The following is a 17846-nucleotide window of genomic DNA, read 5'->3' as shown; positions in this document are numbered from 1 at the left end:
GGAACTGGGGGCATTGTTGCTAAATTTGAAGAGGGAGAGGTTGTGTTCAGGAAGTGGGAGGCTGCAGAAGGACCTGGACAGGCTAGGAGAGTGAGCAAAGAAGATGGAATTCACTGTGGAAAAGTGTGAGGTTGTGCACATTGGTAGGAAAAGTAGAGGCATAGACTATTTCCTAAATCATAGAATCTGTAGTGCAGAAGGAGGCCATTCAGCCCATCGAGTCGGGACCGGCCTTTAGAAAGAGCACCCTACTTAAGCCCACACCTCACCCTATCCACATAACCCAGTAACCCCACCTAAACTTTTTGGAAACTATTGACAATCCCACCTAACCTGCACATCTTTGGACTGTGACACTTTTTTAAGTCTGTTATTTATATTCTGTAGATGCTGGCAATCTGAAATAAAAATAGTAATTGCTGGAAACACTCGGCAGGTCAAGAGAGAGAAAAGGAGTTAACAGCCCAGTGATAAAAACATCAGTGAGGCTATCGGCATAACAAGTCTTCATTACTGCTAAATAATTTCTCTGGTGCTGAAAATTAACTTTTACAAGTGTGCGGTCTCATTAACTGAGATTTTAATTATTGTTGGAGATTTAATTTTTATTCAGCTTTTTTTTTCAGTCTCATTTATCTCAAATCCTCCTTCCATATTTCCCCCCCTGTTTATTTTGCTTTCTGCTCATGATTTGGCATCAAACTCAATACTTCCTGGTTTATGCCCTACCTCAGTCAATAAGAATTCTTTATCTAATTGGCGAAGGAGATACACAATTGCTTGCCCTATTCAAATAGGTCCCAAATCCCCTTCACGGGGCACCGTGTAAAATGGAATTTAAACTTCTGCAACCCATAGAAAGTCTGTGGGCAAGTGTAAGTGTGATGAAAAGCTGGCTCTGTATGCTCATTGTTGACCACAAAACCTGGACAAATGTTTCAAGTCAATTGCCTTTCATTAATTGGGAAGGTGCAGATGAGAGACTAACGGTCTATAAACAAGTACAGGTCCAGCGAAAGGGGAGGGATGATGGTGCAGGGTGGAGAAGAATACAAAGGTTCATGTCAGTGAAAGAGTGAAGGGAAACCGATCCTTTGTTCCGTCCTCTCCCCATTACTTCTCATCCCACACCCCACTTATTCCTGGATCTGTACTTAAAAGTTACTTAATTTCTTAACATCTTCCAATTCTGATAAAAGGGTCTTGAAATGAAGACTGTTTCTCACCATAGATGTTCCTGCCATGCTGAATATTTTCTGTCATTTTCTGTTTTAATGAAATAACGTACCAGTTTTTAAATATTTCCGTTTTTTTTTTGTTTTGCAGCCCCTGAGCAAATACCCACCATTAGTAAACGACATCTCCTTTTGGATTCCAAAAGAAGGATATGAAAAAAATGATTTCTACGATTTGGTGCGAAATATCGGTGGTGACCTGGTTGAGAAGGTCAGCCTCATTGACCATTTCACACATCCAAAGTAGGTACCTCATTACCTTTCAGAAATGAATATAGGCGTTGACAGGCGCTGGGGTGGAATTTCTTGTGTATTTGTGCCCAGAGACATGGGCTATTGGAGCATAATGCTCATACTCAGCATAAACAATCAAATAAATCTGGATGCAAGTACGTTACACACATGATTACACTACACCTAAATTTCCTTACTCTTTTACATATATCTATCAATCCCTATGGCCAAACACATCTGAACTTATTAAAATGGTCCTGTCTTCATGGTAAAAAGCTGTACACATGAACTTCCTGTAAATATGCTGATTCAAAACAGGTGTAGAACTACACCCAGAATTTTATGTTCGGTAAGAAGCAAAGACATTTTTCTGATGTTGTATTGTGATTTGAGAAATCTTTATTCTTCCTGAGACCTGCACTGCATTTTCTCTTTCTTTTAATGCATTTGTATGGCATCAGTGGAGTCAAATTAAAAATGGAAACGTTTTCATGATTGCATGTTTAGGACATGTTGTACCTACGATGCAAAATGTTAGTTTAGTACTCAAAGCAGAAAATTGGCCCTATCAAGGACCTAATTTCAGGAATAACTTCCCTATTACACACACAAATTTTACACCAGTGTCATGTGGCTGCTGAAAATAAAGACAAGTGCATATAAATTACTTGATTTCAGAAAATCAGGCGTTTAAGTTTGAGTTGCAGTTTAAAGATGGATTAAATTAAGAACTAAATCATGACGGTTGATATCATACCAATTATCAGTCCGATTTTTCATGTTTGGTAACAAATGTAATCTCAGTAGTGAAATTATTAGCTTGCCTGTGCAGCACAGTGGCGTAGTGGTTAGCACTGCTACCTCACGTCGCTGAGGATCGAGTTCAATCCTGGCCCCGGGTTACGGTGGCCCTCCAAGGGAACCGCTCACAGTAGCCATAACGCTACGCCTTGGTAGTTCCCCAGACGGTACAGCAGGAGAGGAGGCAGCCAGCGGCACCGCTCACAGTAGCCATAACGCTACGTCTAGGTAGTTCCCCAGACGGTACAGCAGGAGTGGAGGCTGCCAGCTGTGATTCCTGCCCTGTGACCTAGTTGCCGATCATCTTCTGGAGCGACTGGGCCAGATGGGCCCGGCTGCAGCATGGGTGTCCCAGATGGCGTGGTGCCACCTGGAAGGGGGAGTCTGAGGTGCTGCGGTGTTCCAGCACCTCCCCTGCGGGAGTCACCCGCACAGGCCCCATCAGCTCCTCCTCCCTCAGGGTGCCCGATAGTCCCCCTGCTGTCTTCTCATGCTCCCGGCGGTTTTGTGACGCCTATTTGTGAGGGAGGGGGAAAAGCAGAAGACCGACAGTGTTAGACAGTGTGACGACTGCACCCCAGGGGGTGGGCAGCTGGTGGCCTCAGTGGCCACGGCACTCAGCCATGGCGGCCAGTATGGGGGTGCCAGCATGTGGTGTAGGGTGGGGTTCTACTGCTCTCCGAGTTGGGGCAGGGGGGTTTTGGGTTACGGGTGTGGGACACTGGTTAGTGCCAGGGGCAAAGTGCTACCTACTCACCCTGGCCGCCCTGACGAGGATGTGCAATTTCTTCCTGGACTGCTGTCTGGTCCGGACAGTGTTGCTGGTGGCGCTGACCGCCTCTGCTAGCTGCGCCCAGGCACGATGAACGGGGGCAGCTGGCTGCCTCCTTCCCTGGCTGGGGTACAGGGTCACCCTCCTCTCCACAGCGTCCAGGAGGATCTCCAGCTCGTTGTCAGTGAAGCGTGGAGCTGCTCTCCTTGCTGCCATCGTTGGCTGGGCTGATGTGTGTGGAGGGTGGAATATGTATATGTGGCTGCAGTTTGTCAGCCTCCTGAGTGTCAATCGCAAAACCGGCGAATCCAGCACCATTTCACATTAGAATCGATTGTTTTCCACATGGTGCCGGTGCTAGCCCCTTCAACAGAAGCGGAATCGGTCCAGGTGTGGTGCCAGCTTTGCTGTCCTGAATGTCAATGGGCTGAAGGGCCTCTTTCAGTGCTATAAAACTTTATGACTATATGACTTATAATGCTTCCATATCTCATTTGCATTATTGTTGGGAGGGGTGGTAGGCTATGTCACTGCGGGAAACCAGTTGAGGGCTTTCTGGCACCTATAATGAAAATGGTCAATTCTGTTCTGCAAAGGGAGAAGGCAGTCAAAAGCTGAAGTCCCAGTCAGGATACTCTTTCATGTTTGAGTTTGTGGGAAATTGTTGTTCTGTATAATTTATGACTGTGGTTGTCATGACTTTTTCTGCCATTTTGAGGAGCTTCAGGGGTGCACAGATATCTCTAATCAAAATAGAAAAAGACTGGTTGCAGATGACATGCATCTGCTCCAAGATTTGTTTGCCGCCATACATTCGTGCTTCCAGAATATTTCTTATGACCAGAGGTCACATTCCTCCAGGCTCATTAATGTCATACATCTGTTGTCTGGAGACAGAGATCTCTCAGCTCCAGTTCTTGTCCAATAGGCTCATAAAATTGGGTCCCACGTCCAATTTAATATTTGTGAGATAACCGTTAACTGAAATGTCTGCAGTCCAATACAAAAATCTTGGAACTTTGACCTCACCCAAGAAATATGGCTGTGCGTCCTGTTGGTGCACAGTCTTGACCTCATGAATCAACTTTGGGTTTACTGTGGCAATTAGAATGTTTGGCCTTGCACAGTTTGTCAAAGTGTCCAATTCTGGTACATTGAATGCATTGGCCTGAAATTTCAGGACATTGATCTTGACTGTGGAGGTTCTTAGCTCCAAAGGGTGTCATGGCTGTGTTACTTCCCTTGGCCTGCAGTGTCCCTGTTTCTGTGTTGTTTAATTAACTGGACTTGTGAGGTTTCTTTAGTACCACAGTTTACTTTCTCTTAAAATGGACCTATTCTGCAGACAAAGTTCAGACTGTCTAACAATCTGGATAGCTTTCTCAACGGTTAGATCTTCTTTCACTTGCAGCATGTCTGAGAGTGCATCGTCCGCTGTTACAACTATTTTATACTTGTTAAATTCAGATCCTTCTCTACCAATAATGTCTGCTATCTGGCTGTAAAACTGTGTGTTAATTGTTCAGCTTCTGTATTTTTATCCAGACCTGAAGCAGTCATGTGTCTAAGGATTTGTTTTCTCCCAAGTCCTCTACGTTTTGATGACATGTAAACAACAACTACTAAATTTTCCTGGCCTTTGATGTTTCTTAGCTCCACCCATAATTGATTCTGCATCTCTTTCGTCTGATGTAAGATAGTCTCTCACTAATGTACTGACATCATCCTTTATTAACAGTGCTACCCCACCTCTTTTTTCTTCCTAACTGTTGAATACCCTTGAACCCTGCAGTCTTTCCTGGTCCTGTCTCTTCAATTTATCACACTTCCATTCACCTGATCCATCAGCCCCACTATTCAGTTTACCGCCTTAGTTTTTTAAAAAATAATTTTTATTAAGATTTTCACAAAATATAAACAACAAAACAATATTAACAAAACAACCATGGTAAAAACCCAAGAACAACACCCACCCAACTACAAAAGCAACTACAAAAACAAACAAAAAAAGCAAACAACAAAAAGGAAAGAGATAACACCCGCCACATCCAACAAACCCATGTACACAATTCTCCCTCCCACCAAACCAACCCCCCCCCCCCCCCGGTTGCTGCTTCTGCCAGCCTATTTCCCTACCGTTCCGCCAGGAAGTCCATGAAAGGCTGCCACCGCCTAAAGAACCCTTGTACTGATCCCCCATCAGGGCAAATTTCACCTTCTCCAATTTAATGAACCCCGCCATATCATTGATCCAGGCCTCCACGCTTGGGGGCCTCGCATCCTTCCACTGAAGAAGAATCCTCCGCCGGGCTACTAGGGATGCAAAGGCCAGGACACCGGCCTTTTTCGCCTCCTGCACTCCCGGCTTTTACCGCCTTAGTTATTTGACTCGGCAGAATACTGCTCCCATTACAGTTCCGGTGAAGATTGTCCAAACGCTGCTACTCTCACTTTCCCCAGCACTGCTGCCCCATGAATCAAACCCATTTCTTCCACACTAATCTTTGAACAATGTATTTGACTCAAATCTTATTTACTCCTCCGAATTTGCTCATAGCTCCTTTTTAATTTGACCCTAGCTACTCATACTCTCAAAGCATAACCTCTGTCTTAGTCCTATCTATGTTGTTGGTATCTACGTGGAACCCCCTTCCATTGTAAGTTCCTTGTCAACCCAGTGCAGTTGTCCTGAATCCTAGCTCAAGGCAGGCAATAGAGCCTCTGGACTCACACTCACGAAGACAGAGAACCATGTCTATCCCCCTGAATATACTGTACCATATTACCACTACATTCCTATTAACCTAAACAGTTTGAATGGTTTTCTGTACCAAGGTGCCATGGTCAGTTTGCTCATGCAGCCTGAAGCCCCTGCTTCTGTCCATACAGTTTGTATAAACCTCAAACCTTTTGGACAATTGCAAGTGCTAAGGCTCCTCCATTTATTCCTTCTTGTTGTCCACACCAGCCTCTAAATACTTTACCACTGTCATCCAGCCTCCAGTATCTCTTATATCTTCAATTGCTAGCTTTTTGAAGCAGTTGCCTACTTATTAATTAATTCAGTTAACAAAAACCCTAGGTTTTGTTTGCAACTATTTTATGGTTCACTTTTGAATTACAACAGTAAGCCACGTGACTGAAATTAGCTTCTAATCGCTTTAATAGCAACATTAGTTTTCATGGAAACATTTCAGCACACTGTAAAAAAAAAATACTTAGCGTCATGCTCTCGCCCGGAACTGGAAAAATTCATCAACTTCGCTTCCAGTTTCCACCCCTCCATCACTTTCAACTGGACAATCTCAGACAGCGTCATGCTCTCACCCGGAACTGGAAAAATTCATCAACTTCGCTTCCAGTTTCCACCCCTTCATCACTTTCACCTGGACAATCTCAGACACTTTCCTTTCCTTCCTTGATCTTTCTGTCTCCATTTCTGGCAATAGACTATCCACTAATATCCACTACAAGCCCACTGACTCCCACAGCTATCTGGACTACAGCTCTTCACACCCTACACCCTGTAAGGACTCCATTCCTTTCTCTCAACTCCTTCGCCTCCATCGCATTTGTTCCGCGATGCCACTTTCCAAAATGGTGCTTCGAAAATGTGTTCCTTCTTCCTCGACCGTGATTTCCCACCTACAGTTGTGGACAGGGCCCTCAACACTGTGCGGTCCATCTCCCGCGCCACTACCCTCGCCCCCTCCACTCCCCTCCCTCGTTCTCACATTTCATCCCACCAGCCTCCGTATGCAAAGCATAATCCTCCGCCATTTTCGCCAACTCCAGCAATGCCACCACCAAACACATCTTTCCTTCACTCCCTCTGTCAGCATTCCGCAGAGACCGTTCCCTCTGAGACAATCTAGTCCACTCCTCCACCATACCCAGTACCTCTCCCATCACCCATGGCACCCTCCTATGCAATCGCAAAAGGTGTAACACCTGCCCCTTTACCTCTTCCATGCTTAACATTCCAGGCCCAAAACACTCATTCCAGGTTAAGCAGCGTTTCACTTGCATCTCTTTCAATCTGGTCTATTGCATTCGCTGCTCCCAATGTGGTCTCCTCTATATCGGAGAGACCAAACGCAGACTGGGTGATCGCTTTGCTGAGCATCTTCGGTCTGTTCGCATTCAATATCCTGGCCTTCCTGTTGCTTGCCATTTTAACAAAAGACCCTGCTCCCATGCCCACATGTCTGTTCTTGGCCTGCTGCAATGTTCCAGTGAAGCGCAACGCAAACTGGAGGAACAACATCTCATCTTCCAGTTAGGCACACTACAGCCTTCCAGCCTGAACATCGAATTCAACAACTTCTGATGATCAGCCCCACCTCGACCCATTTGTTTTCATTTCATTTTAACTGTCTTTTACCATTTCTTTCTTTCCTGCATCTTTCCTGCACCTTTCTCCTCTTTGCTTCCCCCTTCCCCTCCCCCCACACCTACAGTTCATCCTCTGATGTTAGTTTCCCTGCTGTTTGACCTTTCACATCTTTTGTTCTCTCTGGGGACTGCCATTAACACTCTTTCCCCTTGGTTTCTGTGGCCATTAGCACCAAGTTTCCCTGGGTTTCTGTGGCACTGACTCATCTTTCATTCCTACTCCACAGTATAAATATTTCCCACTCTCTCTGTCTGTTAGCTTTGACAAAGAGTCATCGGACTCGAAACGTTAGCTCTTTTCTCTCCCTACAGATGCTGCCAGACTTGCTGAGATTTTCCAGCATTTTCCCTTTAGTCGTAAAAAAATACTTATGTTTGGAGTACAAATCTGTTATGGTTCTTATTCTTTCAATGACAAATATAAAAGTTACTAAAACGTATTGGAGGGCAATCAAACTGAGGAAAATTGAAACTTTGTTGGTGTCTTAAATTAACAAATTAATCTCTATACTTTGCACCGCTTTGTGTCTTTGGCAACTCCAGATAACTACAACTTAATATTTATAGACTTAACTACTAACTTGATGCCACTTTGACAGAGAACAAGGAGATAATGTAAGAATGCTGAATAATGGCTATCTCATTGGACTTCTTCTATTATTTATGGGATGTGTCCCATGGCACTCTGCTTCAGCTGTTTACTTTATCTGGACAGGAAAATGCCTCATTTTTCCTTTTGCAAGCCATTAATTATTTACTTGAGGTCCAGTTGAGAACTAATCCTTGGCTTAAATGATGGCCTTTCTAAATTCCATGTTGTAGGAATATCTTTGGTGCTTTTACTTGAGGCTTTTAAAGGGGAGGAATTTAAAATGTGTTGTCTTATTGTCATCAGCTTTTGTCTCCTCTCACCCATCCAGGATCATTTTTAATCAATACACACTGAAACAGAACGGTAAAGCAATAAAGGATAATTTACATCTAGCTTCAGGCCAGCTTTAAGTTAGACTGATATATGGGTTTGTATTATTAAAAGGGAATTAAAATAAGATAAACTGTTCAAAGATCTCTGTGCAAATGGCTGAGCTGAATGAAGGATATTTTAATATGCTGATCCTAAGCTCCATTTATTTTATAACTGTTGATTATTGATGGATATGAGACGAATCAGCTGAACACAAATTTTCACACTGAAGAATTATCCTGAGTAATTTAAATCCATCAAGTCTAATTATTTAAATAGGAAAGATACATCATGTGAATGATTTCTTTTGGCAAAATTGTATTCTGTATTTATTACTATGTAACAATAAGGGAAAGGCCTGCTCCGAGTTTGACTTCACGTCGGAATTGAGGGTTTGGTTGTTTGGGTGCGAGACACAGGAGCAGTGAATCCATCCGTCCCCCCTTCCGCACAGCGTGATTCTAGGGAAAATCTGAGTTTAATTTCATAGAAGTTTTGAAGAGAAATGTGGTAAATAATAGGGTCTCAATAATAAAGAGAATAGCTAGCACCCTTTGCAGGGAAGAACAAGAATTCTGAAGGGTGTGTTGCTTATCCAGTGTGAGGACAAGTTGGCTGAAAAGCAACTTACTAAGGGAGGGGTGTATAACCAATTGTCATGGTCCATTTTAATACATGACATAGGTAGGAACAGGGAGGAAGCAATGCTGAAAGAGTTGACATTTTGTTCTAAATTTTAAAAACAGGGCAATAATTTCTGTCGGTGGCCATCTTGGATCCCTTCCCCCGTTTTTTCTGAAGAGCTGCTGCTGTTTTTTCCCCCTTTCCACTCCGAGTTCGAGGCATGGACTGCGGGGAAAGTCGTTCAGCACACCTTCCCCCACCGGGAGACGTCGAAAAATTTCCGTTTTGGGCTCTCAAAAGAGCCGGAAAGTCTCTTTAAAACGGGAGCTCCCAAATGTGTGGCTTCCTACTCCATCACAGCCACCGGAAGTCTTCGGTCTTCCGGCTTCTATTGGCCACGTCGCGCCACGGCACGCAGCTTTGCAGGCACAGCGTGGCCTTTCAATCACACCCTAAATGTGGTTGAGTAGCGGTGTGGATCTCATCCCAAAAGCCAGCGAGAAACACCCCGCAAAACTCGCCCAAAATGACACTTACGGCTGGATTCTTCCACACCGCCCCCCTCAAGTTTGCCACAGGTGGGACCATGTAAAGGTCCATTGACCTCGGGCAGGAATTTCTGGTCGCCAGGCGGGCATGGCCAGAGAATCCCGCCCTTAGAAGGGGCTGGTTTAGCACAGTGGGCTAAACAGCTGGCTTTTAATGCAGAACAAAGCAGCAGCACGGGTTCAGTGCCCCGAACAGGTGCCGGACTGTGGCGACTAGGGGCTTTTCACAGTAACTTCGCTGAAGCTTACTTGTGACAATAAGTAATTGTTGTTATTATTAGAAATGACTTGGTTGAATCGTGTCCATAGTCTCTTAAGTTGGAGGGGGAACCACCCTGGTAGCTGAATCCCAGTCATGTCTGCCACCACAGGCACCAGTTTGTGGTGGGTATTGTTGTACAGGGATTTGCCTGTGTGTTTTAAAACTAACCCATCTTGTGGTCCCGGGGTGGTTTCAGGACCACCATGGGGAGGGGTGCTCACAAGGCAGGTTTTAGCCCATTTCTTACTTCATGGGCCACAAATTACTCATTTATACATTTTTCTGGACATCTTTGACCTAATTCCAGTTATTTTTTTTCTCACCAGTGGCCAAGCAAGAGTGCACCCACGAGTGCAGAATCCCTACCAATCACCTGTGGGTTCCTCACTCCGATAGCAATAATCTATACACGACCCTCTGATTGTTACACCCAAACACTTATTGGGGTGAACCAATAGGATTCCATCCTCACATTCATCCGTGTCAGGATGGGGTGAACCACATGTATCTTGGGTAGCTCTGTGTGAGTTCTTGTCTGGTTGGTTCCTTCAAAGACTGCACACTTGTCATCAGACTCGCAAGGATGACCGCTGTGATGCTTCTCAAATTTCGATCACTCTAAAAGAAATGATCAAGGCAGCAGCTGTTATTCTTAAATTAATATCTGTTTGGCTAAATATCCCTCCAACTCTTTTCCACCTGTGGAGATACTACAGTGGAACGTTTTCACAAAACATACCAGATGCTGACTCGCGCTCATTTGTCAAATATTTCCTTGAAAACAGTTTTTGGAATCAATTGTCTCAACTCCCTTTTCTTTTACCACATCAATTTATTCAAGTATAAATTCAGGCCTGACCAGATGTTTTGAGGGTTTAATGCAAATTTGGAGTTTGGAGCATATAAGCAGTCATGCATCTGTGTTTAAGTTGGTCCTTCCACTATTCTGCGTAAATTGGAAAAAGTGTCAGCTAATGATACGGAGAGTTTCGCAGCCACAAGCCTGCGAAAGGGCCCTCCTGCAGAGTAAGTGTGGGTACCGAATATCCGAACAATTGGGCATGGTCGATGAGAATGGGTGTGATGCTCCAGAACAAGAGCAAAATGTACCAAGAGGTATATTCCGAAGGTGGGGTGGGATTCTCCGACCCCCACCGGGTCGGAGAATTGCCGGGGGGGCGGCGTGAATCCCGCTCCGACGCCGGCTGCCGAATTCTCCGAAGCCAGTTTATCGGCGGGGGCGGGAATCGCGTTGTGCCGGTTGGAGGCCGTTGGCAGTGCCCCCCCCCCCCCCCCCCCCCCCCCCTCCCCCGGCGATTCTCCGCCCGCGATGGGCCAAGCGGCTGCCCATTTTCAGCCGGCCCCGCCGGCGTAAATCAAACCAGGTCCGTACCGGCGGGACCTGGCTTTGCGGGCCTGCAGAGTCCTCGGGGGGGGGGTGGGGGCATCTGGTCCCAGGGGGTGCCCCCACCGTGGCCTGGCCCGCAATAGGGCCCACCAATCCGCGGGCGGGCCTGTGGCGTGGGGACACTCTTTCCCTCTACGCCGGCTGCTGTCAACCTCCGCCATGGCCAGCGTGGAGAAGAACCCCCTGCACATGCGCTGGGATGATGCCGTAGGCCCTTCGGCGCCGGTTGGCGTGGTGCCATGCCCTTCTGCGCCGGCTAGCGCGGCGCCAACCCCGCCGGCGCCGGCCTAGCCCCTGAAGGTGCGGAGGATTCTGCACTTTCCGGGCGGCCTGACGCCGGAGTGGTTCATGCCACTCCTCAGCGCCGGTACGGCCCGCCCCACTGGGTAGACGAGAATCCCGCCCGTGTATTCCGAAAAGAGATGAAACCTTATGAGGAGAAGATACAAGCACAGCAAAAGAAGCTGTAAACCTTGGAGAACCACTGATGAGTTTATCTTTGGAGCTTTGGCAGAGCTAGTGAAGAATGCCTTGGAAGTAGCTGCTACAAGAATATACATTTACGCAGTGAGAAGAAAGAATTACAAGGAATATTCATGTTATGCTTTCTGGACGATGGAGCTGGAATAGATTGTAATGAGACTGCCAGCATCACCCGGTTAGAGAAATCTGCAAAAAGGACTTCATAATCCATGCAGATTGGGCAGTATGGAAATGGACTCAAGTCTGGCTCAATGCAGGGTGGCATGTGGCATAGTAGTTAGCATTGGGACTACGGCATTGAGTACCCGGGTTCGAATCCTGGCCCCGGGTCACTGTCCGTGTGGAGTTTGCACATTCTCCCCATGTCTGCGTAGGTTTAACCCCCACAATCCAAAGATGTGCAGGTTAGGTAGATTGGCCACGCTAAATTGCTCCTTAATTAGAAACAAAATAATTGGGTACTCAAAATTTATAAAAGAAAAAAAAGTCTGGCCAATTGGGAAAGGCTTCATTTTGTTCACAAAGAAAGAGGAGACGATGACCTGAGTTTTCCCTTCACAAACATTATATGAAGAGGAAGGGATTAGATGAGATGATAGTTCTACTTCCAACATGGAATTCCAGAACCATCACTGACAATCTTAGGAAATTTGCCATCAAAACTGAATTTGTCTACAAGTCTAATGCTAGGACCACAACTTGAAGGAACAAAATCAGAACAGCGCTCCTTCAGGGCTTACTCAGCCGTATTGTACATTGACGCTCGGATGAGAAATTTTATCCAGGGTCACAAGGTGCGAATTAAACGACTGTGCTGTTGCTTGTTTACACCTAGAACGTACAAATCAGTTTAAGACCTGTGCAGAACAGGAAATGAAAAACTGAGCATCTAATGAAAATAACTGAGGACAAGTCACGGGGAGCAGAAAACAAAGCACAATTCCTGGTATTAAATTTGGGAAACGACTTGAGCAGGGACGCAGGGTTCATTTGCGACAGGTGCAGGATGCTACGTTCAACCTTAACAGAGAAGTTGATGTGAAGAAACAAATACATGAGGTGAAACTGAGAGCCTTGAAGGAGAGCATTGAAGAAGGCTACAGAAGTCATCTCTCAGTATCAGGATGGGGACTGGGCCCTTATATTACTCACACATATGTAGGACGAGGGAGATTACAAAAACTGACTGGTCTTTCCGGCATCCACTAGCACTTTGTAAACTGATAGGCTCACCTTATCTACCATGGAGTGGGGTCCCGATATCTGGGGGATAGGAATGTGCCTGTCTGGAAAACCTGAAGCATGACCTGCTGTCCTACCTCATAATCGATGGGGTTTACCTTGCCATTGAAATAAGTTTTTATTTACCTTTTCCTTTGGCCCATTTTAACAGCTGCTGCCTTCTGGGCAACCTGAACGTTGTCCAGCAACATTTTTAGTCTTTTCATGGCTGAAGGCTGTGATGTCGGGTTCCAGTAGATCTAGTCCTAGCAGGGCTTCGATTCCTTTCACGGGACGTCAGATCATCAGCACATGGGGGGTGAATCCGGTGGAACTTTCAACTGTGTTCCACACCAGCACTAGTACAAAGGGCAGGGCTATATTCCAGGTTGTGTGGTTCTGCTGGGCAGTCTTTCTGAGCATCCCCTTTAGGGTACAATTAATCTTTTCCACTGTCCCACTGGATATGCAATGTGGAACCTTCAGTCAATTCCAAGCAGGCTTATCACATTGTGCATTATCTGGGCGGTGAAGTGAGTGCTCTGGCCTGACTTAGTACTGCGAGGGAGGCCCCACCTAATGAAGGCTGTTACTCCAGGATGTTCACTGTGACTTAGCGGTGTTGGTTCGGGTAGGGAAGACTTCCACGCATTTGCTGAATGTGTCAATTATGACCAAAATATATTCATATCCCCCATTATAGCTGGTTGGGGGCCGATATGATCAACTTGCAGATTTGTCCAGAGGCCCTCCACTGGGCAGGTATGCCTTAGTTCTCTTTCTGAGTTATTTTGGGCACAGACTATGCAATTGAAAAAGTAGTGCCATACGTCTTTGCCTACCCTTGGCCGCCAGCATACTCCCTTCATTCTCTCCCCAGTGGCTTGCGCTCCTTGATGGCTCTGGACATTGTGACAGTGATATACAATTTGGTTCCAGTCCTGTGTTGGTACCACGTACCGTCCATCTTTAAGGACAAGTCCGTCCTTCACTGTCAATTTGTCCCTCCATTTGTGCTCTTCCTGAATTGGTCATCGCTGCTCTGAGCCTGATTGAGATTCTCAACTTTAGTTTGGCTCACAGTGACGGTGTCTGTCTGTTTGGTAATCGGGGGTTGCCACAGCTCTCCCTCTCGGGCACCCTGCTTAGCCAATTTGTCTGCCCTTATATTCCTGATTGGGGAAACTCTATGGGGTGCCCTGACTTTGATGATTCTGTACTCCTGTCCTTGGGCAATTTGGAAAATATATTTTAGCAGGGGCGCGGATGGTAGGGGTTTCCCAGCTGCCGATACAAATCCTCTGGCTTCCCATAGTGGCAAGAAGCCGGTTAAGCTATCACAGGGTGTGTTTGGTGAGAATAGTGTTGCTCGTTCTACTGTTAGTGTGATTAACACGCCTCCATTTAAAGGGCATGTGCTTAACACTGGTTTGGCTCTGTATCTGTATCTATGCTCAGGAGTCGCCAGGTGCCGTCAGAGACACCGTCACAAGTTATCAAGGTCAAGTTCAAAGCAATAAGTCTAAACAACGATCAGTAAGTCTAAACAATTAATGTTTATTATAACAGATATAATAAGTACTCATGCACACGCTAAAAGACTAATACTTATTTCTACTATTAAACGACTAAATACTTATCTAAGTAGGAACCAGCAAGGTCAGGGGACAAGGCCTTTGTTCCTTTCTGGACTGCACCTTCTGTTCACTAATAGTCGGCAAGAGTATAAGCAATGCCTGGGTCACGTAGCGATCATTGTTTTGGCACTTACTGAAAGATGGCTGATGCTCAACGGCCGGTGATGAAAGACAGGATCTGGAGGCTGGGGTCGGAGTCAGGATGCAACAGCCTAGGCCGGAGTCTGGAAGCAACAGACCGAATCATGTGCTTGACCTTCTTTTTATAGGTCCTAGAGGTCCGTGCCCCTTGGGGCGGGCTCTTTCACCTGCTAGGTATCGATTGGGTCTTTCCCAATCGATATCATTCGAATTCCCCTATCCTGGAGTCGTTCCACGATGGCGGGGGCGGTTCCTAGGGGACATTGACCTGGGTTCTCTGGCGCCATTCTGGCTGGGTAGCTATAGAAAGTATCAATCGATACTTAAAATGTTTCTATTGTATCTGGGACTGGGCCGGTATCATCTCATTAGTATGCAGATCGCTTTCCTATTTGCACCTTTGGCTGAGTCTCTGCACCTGCCTTGAAACCGGTTTTTACGAGTGTCTCACTGTTGAAAGCTTCTGCAAGCTGTTTGTCCTTACTATGGCTGTTTTTCCCTGCAGTCTTAGCAGTTCTCCATTTTGTAGACTGGTGTCCATTTTAGAGGGCTACATTAGTTCAGGGATTGATCCCAGTCAGGTATGCACAGTTCTGTAAAGCCCAGCAAACTTCCAGGAGGTGTCTCTCTCACAGCAAGAAACCCTGTTATACTGGGGTTAGGGATTGGGAGGCATAGGCCACAGGCCAGAGTCTCCCATGACTCTCTTGTAGAAGTAAAGCCGTAAGTGCTGCATCCGTGGCAGCAACGTCTAGCGCAAAGGGGAGTTCTGGGTCTGGGATATGCAGTGCTGGTGCCTTCGCTGGGGCCTGTTTCAATATTGAGACTGCCTGTGTGTGCTGCTTGCTCCATTCCCATGGGGCATCTTTTTCAACAAGTCTGATAATGGGGAGGCTTTGGTGACGAAACCGTCAATAATAAACTAGAAAGAAACGCAACAAGCTCACATCTTTGGGGATTGGCAAGTCAGCTGTAGACTCAGTTTGTTTCCTCTTGATCTCATATTTTCCTCGGGTGACTGATTCTCAAGTATGAGACCTGAGATTTCATGATTTGTGCCTTTTTGGGATTCACTTTTGACCCTAATGAGGTGAGGAAGGTCAGTAGTTCTTTCAATAATTTCAGATGTTCTCCTCTGGCATCCTTTTGAAGCAAGAGGTCGTCTACGCACTGAATTAGGTAGTCAGGCTGTGAAAACCCTTCCAGCCCTTTAGCCAATCACTGATGGAATATAGACGGGGAATTCTGGAAACCTTGGGGTAAACCGGTCCATGTGTATTGCTTATTCTGTAAAGTGAATGCAAATTTATACTGGCACTGTTTACTTAGGGGGGTGACCAAATTCCATTGTCTATGTCCAGCATGGTGAAATACTTGGTCGGCGGGGTAATACTTGGAAATACTTGGTCGGCTCTGCCATTCTCCGCCTCTAACCGGCTGAAGTCCCGACAGTGTGGATCAAATGTGGTCCAACTGGTCAGGAAACTAGCGTAGTGGCTGTGGATTCCAACCTGGAAGTGCGGGGGCCCGTATCTGCAGTAAAGGCTGCTAGATTTCTGCCGGATCCATGCTAGCAGGGCTAATAATATGTGGCCCTTTCACGCCAGTTTTTCTGGTGTGAAAGTCCACAGTTTTGACACCCACGTGGGGACATAGTCCCAATAACGGAGAATCCAGCCCCCTATTCTGGAAAGGAAAATGTTGCACAGTCTTTCTCAGCAGCTGTTGTTATTTTGAAGACTGCTGAGGTCTCTGAATTTTGGGATAAAAGGGTGTCAGTGTAAGAGAACATATTTCAATCATATGATTAACCAACATTGATGCTCAATAGAAGGTAGATGATGGTCCTTTAGCACTTAACTTTAACATAACTGGCTTTGTTGGCTTTTCTTTGTTATATGGAAACCTGGAGAGTAGCGCAGAGTCTTGTTGAAGTGTCTTTAACTGCCATCTGGAGAACCGGGAAGGTCCACCAAACAACAAGCCAATCAGCACTCGCAGGCCTTCCCATCTGATCAATATCCAAGGGCTTGAATGTTGCTTGTTACTTATTTCTGCACATTGGCACGGACTGCTTCAGTATCAGAAGAGTTGCGATGATGCACTATCATCAGCGAACATCCTCAATTCTGACCATAAGTTGCAATAAAGTCATTAGGCGATCAAGAGTTACGAGGAGCAGGTAGGAGAATGGGAATGAGAAACATATCAGAAATAATCGAACGGCGGGAGAGACTCGATGGGCTGAATGGCCTAATTCTGCTTCTGTACCTAACGGTCTTATGATGAAGCATTGGAGATCGTTGAGCCGAGGTCTAAGATGACTGGCTTCCAGTAACCACAACAATCTTCTTTTGTACTAGGTATGACTCCAACCAGAGGAGAGCTATTCCCCCTGATTCCCATTGACTTTAATTTTCCTGGGCTCTTTCAAACTACACCCAGTCAATTGTTGCCTTAATGTCAAAGGCAGTCACTCTCACCTCCTCTCTTGAGTTCAGCTTTTTTGTTCATGTTTAGACAAATCTGCACTGTGGTCCGAGTGGAACCCAAACTGAACATCAGTGAGCTGGTTATTGCTGAATAAGTGTTGCTTGATAGCACTGTCAATGATGCCTTCCATTACTTTGCTGATGACCGAGAGGAAGATGATGAGATGATAAATGGCCAAATTGGATTTGTTCTGCATTTTTGTGGATAGGACATAAATGGGTCATTTTCCACATTGTTGGGTCGATGCAGTGTTCTGGTTTGACTGGAACAGCTTAACTAGGAGCATAGCTAATTCTGGAGCACAAGTCTCCTGCACTATTGTCAGGATGTTGTCAGGCCCTGTAGCCTTTGCAGTATCCAGTGCCTTTGGTTGTTTCTTGACACTACATGGAGTGAACCATATTGGTTGAAGACTGGCTAGTCTATGATGCTGGGGACCTTAAGAGGAGACTTAGTTGGATCATCCACTCAGCATTTCTGCCTGGAGATGTTTGCAAATGCTTAAACATTGGACGGGATTCTCCTTTCCGGGGAGTAAGTCCCCACGCCGGAGGGAAAACCGGTGCGAACCACTCCGGCGTCAACAGCCACCGAAAGTGCGGAATTCTCCAGGGGTTAGGTGGATGGC

At 45.9% G+C, this 17846-nt stretch overlaps 1 protein-coding gene across 1 annotated transcript in view; it reads left to right on the top strand.

The window, feature by feature from the left end:
• fars2 (phenylalanyl-tRNA synthetase 2, mitochondrial) overlaps nt 1-17846 on the top strand; it is a 541716-nt gene that overhangs the window by 408900 nt on the left and 114970 nt on the right. Inside the window, 1 exon segment of the mRNA XM_038796635.1 lies at nt 1327-1478. Coding sequence (XP_038652563.1) covers nt 1327-1478 — 152 coding nt within the window.

Source organism: Scyliorhinus canicula, chromosome 5 (assembly GCF_902713615.1).
Source record: "Scyliorhinus canicula chromosome 5, sScyCan1.1, whole genome shotgun sequence".
Taxonomy (NCBI): domain Eukaryota; kingdom Metazoa; phylum Chordata; class Chondrichthyes; order Carcharhiniformes; family Scyliorhinidae; genus Scyliorhinus; species Scyliorhinus canicula.
The sequence above is the reverse complement of the archived record's forward strand: the minus strand, read 5'-3'. Positions and strand labels throughout refer to the sequence as shown.